This window comes from Poecilia latipinna, unplaced genomic scaffold, assembly GCF_001443285.1.
Source record: "Poecilia latipinna isolate Pla-1442-1.1 unplaced genomic scaffold, P_latipinna-1.0 Scaffold6295, whole genome shotgun sequence".
Taxonomy (NCBI): Eukaryota; Metazoa; Chordata; class Actinopteri; order Cyprinodontiformes; family Poeciliidae; genus Poecilia; species Poecilia latipinna.
Window position 1 is genome coordinate 1 of NW_015118911.1, and position 7022 is coordinate 7022.

General features: G+C 40.5%; 1 protein-coding gene across 1 annotated transcript; it reads left to right on the top strand.

Moving 5' to 3' along the window:
- The first annotated feature begins 501 nt into the window (after positions 1–501).
- LOC106943864 (kelch-like protein 33) lies at positions 502–5888 on the top strand. Its single transcript, XM_015027152.1, has 4 exons — positions 502–2906; positions 3368–4307; positions 4399–4566; positions 4740–5888. Exons 1-4 carry the CDS (start codon positions 1475–1477, stop codon positions 5260–5262), a joined length of 3063 nt encoding a protein of 1020 aa, XP_014882638.1. The 5' UTR covers positions 502–1474; the 3' UTR covers positions 5263–5888.
- The last annotated feature ends 1134 nt before the right edge of the window (positions 5889–7022 follow it).

The following is a 7022-nucleotide window of genomic DNA, read 5'->3' on the forward strand; positions in this document are numbered from 1 at the left end:
AGGGCAGACCACCGGGACGCTCCGTCTTGCTTCTGGGTTTGCCTGGCTATTTTTCCGGCCAGCGAACCATTCCGCCACCCAGTGGTCCTTTTTCAGACCACCTAGTCTCCAGTACTGCTCAAAAATGCACAATATGTCTATAAATAATTTTAGGATATTAAAAGGAAGAGCTGAGATATTCCGTTTTCCACGAACTAAAGTATTTGCCACTTCGGCACAGTGAGAAACGTCAGAGGATAAAAACACTAGACTCAGAGCAAAACTCAGATGTCCCAGCTTTTACTAGCATGTAAACGCACCATCTACACACAAATCTGGGAGCTTCCCCGAAGCGAGAAATGAGTCTCAAAAATAGTTGTGCACTCGTAACCGGATCTGTGTGTAAATGCAGTTTTGTGTGTGTGTGTACCAGCTGATTTGTGTGTACTTTTTCAACATTTATAGGCCTAGGAGAAAGTTTATTTTATTTTTAAAGTTTACAAATTCAGTATTACACACGCACAATTTTTTTTTACGCACGCACAAATCTTTTTACACACACACACAGATATTTTGAGACTATTTTCACTCCACAAATAATGACCAGGAGGAATCCGTTCTGTATTTTTGTCCACTTCAAAGACAGGAAACAGTACTTTCAAGTTCTGATGCCATCAAACAAGTCTAGTTTACAGTGTCGCCCACCTGTTTAGACTCACAGTCAACGTCAAAGTGAATGAGCCAGCAGGTGCTGTGTGTGTTTTTCGTTGCCCTTTTGGCCTCCTTCATTCAGTTGTGCCTCGAGATCTGTGACCCAAATTCCACAGTGCTTGGACATGAAGGAGAAACTTGACGCCTCTGTTGACCCTCTGGGTATTTTCATGGCGCAAGAGTAAAGATGCTTGCCAAGACTAGAGTGGACGAATCAGCCCATTGTGTCTTACTTTGAATTGAGCTACATAGGGTGAACTGAAGGTCTGGCACTTGGTAAGGACAGTCACAGGTTGGAATGTGGAATCCATTTGGGAACGCAATGATAAAATACTTGAAGAGTAGCTATAAAACATATGTCCAAAAGAACTTGTGCATGAACCGCTTTCAAAACTGTTCAGCCTGAACGTGACAACAGACAACCAGCTGAGAATTTTACCTACTTATGTTACACTGTATATATGTGGCACCTTGGTTATAAGAGGAACTGTGGGAACTTGTGCTCCTTGAATGTTTCCATGCAGCTGGAGAGAGAGGGGTGGGATTGGAGCAAACATATAACACTGCTGCTTAGGGGATGAGAAGCAAAGCAACATCCTGTGGGCTATAACTTGGACATCCATGACCTGCACCTGTGTCAGAACTTTTCCTCAAAAACTTCAAACAGTAAGAGATCCACAGTCCTTGAGCATCCAGAGGCCTAAAAAGCATCAGCTAATTAAAGTTATTAGAAGAGAGTACAGGGAGACAGAACAAAGCTAATCAGTGCCTCCAGAAAGAGTCAATGGAATGGAACAGAGAGGTGGAAGAGAGCAGGAGAAAACAGTGGAGGGGGAGGATATGCCACCAGGCTATGACTGAAGTGAGAGTTGAGGAAAAGGAGGATGAGGCGGAGGAGGACGGTAAGGATGCCAGCAGCTGTATAAAGGTAAATGAAGAAGAAGAGAGCAGGGAAGTAGGGGAACCTGAAAAAGAGAAGGAAGATAAAAATGATCACTCGAAAAGAAAGGAAGATGAGGAGATTGCTGAAGCAAATACAAAAGATGATACAGAGTGGGAGGTTATGCAGTGTGAGGAGGTTGATGAAGACGAAGAGAAACAGGTAAGGAAAGAAGATGAGAGTCACATAATTGATGACTTGAGAGAAGAGAGGTTAAAGAAGCCAGAGGAGAAGGAGAGGATGATGGACGGAGAGCATGGTGATGAAAGTGAGGAGATCACGCATCTAAAGCGAGAACAAAATGACACCTGTGACCTCAGAAAGCAGATAAACGGAACTCAGCTTCAGCGTTTTCAGCAAAATGAAGAAAACGGCAAACAAAAAGATGTGAAATGTGAACATGATGGCACAGTTTTAGATTCATTGCAATCAGTTTTCAGTGAAGATTATCAGAATACTGAGAAGCAGGATCAAGATGAACTAAAATATTCTAAAAACAAATCACAGAGAACTCACAGGGATATTAATCGAGAAAAAACTCTGGAAAGCAGCAAAGATGGAAGTGAGACATTGACATGTAGCAAAATGACAGAATCTTGGAAAACTCGAGAAGAGACTGAAAATGATGTTGGAAATCTCCAAGAAGATGATGCAAATGGTGAGGTATCTGAAGATCCACTTGATGAGGATGAGAAGGAAGAGGAAGGTTTTGTAAAGATGTACTATAAAGATGATTACCCTACAACCGTTTTCCTTGCCTTGAAAGAGTTCAAGGATGCTTTTATTCTGACTGACCTTACACTGAACACAGAGGATGGCGGGAGCATATGTGTCCACTCCACAGTCCTGGCTGCTGTCAGCTCACTCATCTGGATAAAACTGAATGAGAGAAAAGCAGAAAACATCAGAGTGACTGAAGGTAAACCTGCTCATGCTAGTTCTGGAGGCCATGGGTGGACAGTGTCTCTTGGTCCAGAAGTGGATTGTGTCGGATTAGAGGCCGTTGTGGAGTTTGCGTACACTGGACTCATATCATGTTTGAATGTGCAAAATGTTGATCAGATACAAGTTGCTGCTCGAGCAATGGGCTCCCCTCGAGTTTTGGCCCTGTGTCACCTGTACAGAGAGAAACCCACATTACTTTGCAAAGACAATAAAAGGGTAAAACTCTCTGCTGCAGAACAAATGAGCATCAATCTAGAGTCTATCAAACAGTTGTGGATGCACAGAGTTGGTTGTGATGTCTGGTTGGAAGCAATTGGTGGATCAGTTCTTGGTAAGTACTCGATCAGTCTTCATAGACCACTGTTCTACAGATATAGATGTGACTGTGCTCAATATCCTTCTTTCAAAAGGGTTATATTGTACCCCCCTCAACCTGCCATTGCTTCTTTTAGATAATTCAGCTATGGTGAACTAGAGGAATATCCAACCTATGAGGCTAGATATCACCAGCATCTGAGGACTATTATTTTATCTATTTGTGCAGTTAGACTAAAACATTTCTTTACCCTACAAAAGTAAGCTAAATTGCACTAAGGTCTACAGTTGCACAATGGATAAATTGACAACTATAATTTCTAAGATCAATAAACTTGAGTTGTTGGCATATACAGTTGTTTCCACAATTTTACATCCATTAACCAACTGAGTCTACCTTTAGAAACTAGCGTAAGCCTGAACAGTACCAACAGAGTTAACATTCATATTTAATGCTCATCACCTTCTTCTCTTCAGTTCACAGAGTTATCCTGGCTGTCAGTAGCGACTACTTCCGTGGGATGTTTACGTTGGGTATGAAAGAGTCCCTTCAGTCTCATGTGAGTCTTCCATTCCTCTTGGCCTCAGATCTAGAAGTTCTTATTGGCAGCTCCTACAATGGGGCTCTTCCCCTCAACTGGACGGGTGTCTTTGAGATCGCTGGACTTTCTCTTCAGCTCCAGTATCAACCTGCCCTGTCCTTGTGCTTTCGCTTCCTTCAGCAAGAAATAAATGCCCACACTTGCCTTGACGTGGTATCTTTTGCTGAAGCCTATGAAATGGCACACCTTCTTGAAGCTGCAGATGATTTTGTCCTTCGGCAGTTCCAAGAGGTGGCCTGCACCTCCAAGTTCAAGGACCTGCCAGCCAAACAGCTCCTGAAGTACCTGAATAGTAACTCACTCTGTGTTTCATCTGAGCTTGTTGTGTTTAATGCTGTGCTATCATGGATTCAAGCAAAGCCCAGTCGAAGGATTAGACTTGCTGATGAGTTAATGAGAAAGGTACAGTTTTCCCTGATGACATTTAAGGAATTCAAAGAGGTCCAATCACAGAACATTTGGTGCAATCACATCTTGACAGAGGTATATAAAAACATATCTGAAGACTTCTGCTGCAACCAGACTCCGCAAAAGAGCCAATGCCGTATCTATCTGCCCAAAGAGAGTCTTGTATTGATTGGGGGCGACCAGATCTCTGAAGACCTGTGCAGCCGCAGCGTCAGCAGAGATATTTGGTTTGGAAATTCTGTAAGAAGTCTAACAGGGACAAACAAGGCCATTGAGTGGAGAAGATTGGGAGAAATGCCAGCTTCACCAAGGTTCAGTCATGAAGTTGCTGTGCTCAATGGACAACTGTACATTCTTGGAGGCAAAAAATATTACGGCAATGATGACATCTTTAACTCTGTTTATAGGTGAGGGAAGGCAATATGACAAAGACAGGAGACAGATATGTTATGTATTACAATTTTAACATCTATATTTATCTCTGCACTCCACTTGTAGGTACGACCCACTTCAAAACAGCTGGGAGTCCCTGTGTGAGATGCAAGAGAAGAGATCCTCTTTTTCAGTGGTTGTACTGGATGGACGATTATACGCTGTTGGTGGATACTGTGAAAGTGATCATATGGATACTGTTGAATGCTACTGCCCCACTACAAACTCCTGGAGGTAATCTAGAAAGAAAAATGTTTACTGCCATGTGCATAGTTCCACAGCATTCTTTTATCTTTATGTCTTTGACTACATCAACACATATGGATTTGTTGCTAAAAACATCTTTAGCAGTTTAAATTTCATGAATGTGGCTAGGCCCTTGCTTACATCAGTCTCTTCCCTTTCAGATTTGCCTGCCCCTTGGATCTACCGTTGGGTGGGCACGTAGCAAAGGTTTTCAAAGGGCAGATCTTTATCTCAGGAGGACAAAACACTGACCAGTTGTGTGTTGCATCTATGTTCCTGTATCACCCGGAGACAGGAAGCACCTTCCTGACAAGCATGAGCAACCCTCGAGCTCATCACAGCATGGAGCACCTGGGAGAACACCTGTATGTAGCAGGAGGAATCACCACAAATGATAATATGACTGTTATTGACCAGCTCGCCTGTGAAATGTACAGTCCAGCCACCAACTCCTGGACCGCGTTTACATCTCTGCAAGTGCCACACGTCGGGGCTGGGAGTGCAGTTTTGGAGGGAAAGTTTTATGTGTTGGGTGGCTACAGCCAGGAGGACTTCAGTGACACTAATATGGTCCATCGCTATGACAACACCACACAGAAATGGGAGAACATGGGACAAATGCCAGGGCCCAACAATGAAATACGAGCATGTGTGCTGCGTTTGCCACAACATTTACGTATGTAAAATTTTGTCAGCATAGAGATTTCAGACATAATATTTCAGGAACAAATCATTTTTTACAATGTGTTGGACTTTTGATTTCTGGTACCTGAAACAGAATTTTTGAAAGGAGAAACTCAATGTTCAAGTATTGAAGTGTTCAAGTGATCATCCTAAAATCTAAGTAAATCATCTCAAACTACACAAATTTGTCAGTTTTATTGACCGCAGCTTCCATTTCATAAGATAAATTTGACTATTATGTGCATCCAATAATGAAAATAATGCACTACTGCTGAAACTTGTAAAGTTTTCAAACTGACTATAGACGTTGTGGTCCCTGTGTATTGTAATGAATAGGTTATTAAATAAATGTATTTTTAACAGTGCATCAAAGTTTATTCTGTGTTGTCTTATGACAAATGTGTCAAAACACTATGATTTATAGGTACAGACATTTGAGCGTTTTGCTGAAATAAATTCTGTAAAGTCTGCTTTCATCAGTTGAGTTTTTATAATGTATGTAATGTGGGTTGTAATTAGGCCTGCCACAATAAAATCTGTTGGATGATAAATTTCCCCAAAAGTTATTGGGGGAAACAATATTATTGTTGTTTTGAGACCATTTTCAAGCGATTTAAGGGTAATGCAAAAACACATTCTCAAAGACCAATAAACTTTAAATTCTAATGAACATTTAAAACTGAAGACATTTTAATTATCCAAAATGAATAAAACAACAAATACAACAAATAACATCAATTATTGTCCTTCAAAAAAGATACAGTTATAATTGGTCTCAATTATAACTGATATGATTTAATATACAATTACCTGATTTGTTTATAGCGACAGGTTGTTATAACGTTGCAAATGCTTTGTTTTTGAGCTCCACTCACGTCGAAAAATGAAAATGATTTTCTCCTTCTTGTAATACCAATCTATGACCACAAGAGGGGGGTGTCGTGCCACTCCCACTTTGCTCAATTGAGACGCTGTAGTAAAACGTTTTAAGACACAGTAAACCCTGCGATGAGATAAAAACAGGAATTCATACTAGGTCTAGAGATTATCATATCTACTATAACACAACTACGGTTTAAACTAATTATTTTTCTTTTAACCAGACACTGCATTTTTCTTTTTTTTAATTTTGTTAAAATAGTTTTGATTAACATTGCTAAAAAAAAAGGGCTTCCTTCTTAAGTTGTCCCACTCTTAAGAAAATATGTGAAATTTAGTTGCATTTTGATGTCATTTTGTTGGCAGCAGTAGATTTTCTCACTTCACACTTAACATTATTATCTATCTGGCCTCATCCTTCAGCAATGATATCAGCGGATGAGAGCGGTAACCGCAGTGGGCTCTCTTCCTCTAGATCTACGATGTTGTTCAACTGAGTGTACAGATGTTGCAGCCATAGCAGCGAATCTTTTAGGCGTCAAAAGAGATGAATCAATATTTGTGACCATCTTCCTCAACAATAGGCTTTTGTTTCACACCAATTCTTCAAGTTTACCTAAAACCAGGATGTAAGTCAGAAATAAGATCTTTCTGATGACATTTTAAAACAATAGTTGCAGTCTATACACCAGACAGCCAGTCTGCCGTCAAGAGCTTAAAAAAGCATCATTCAAAAATATCACAGCAATGACCTTTAATGGTTACCGTCATGACTGGCAAACTATCGTAAAAGAAAACCTGACAAAGACATCACTGTAGGTCCAATTTCCTGTTTCTTTTTTTTTTTTTTTTTTTTTTAATTTGTAAGACATGGAGATAAA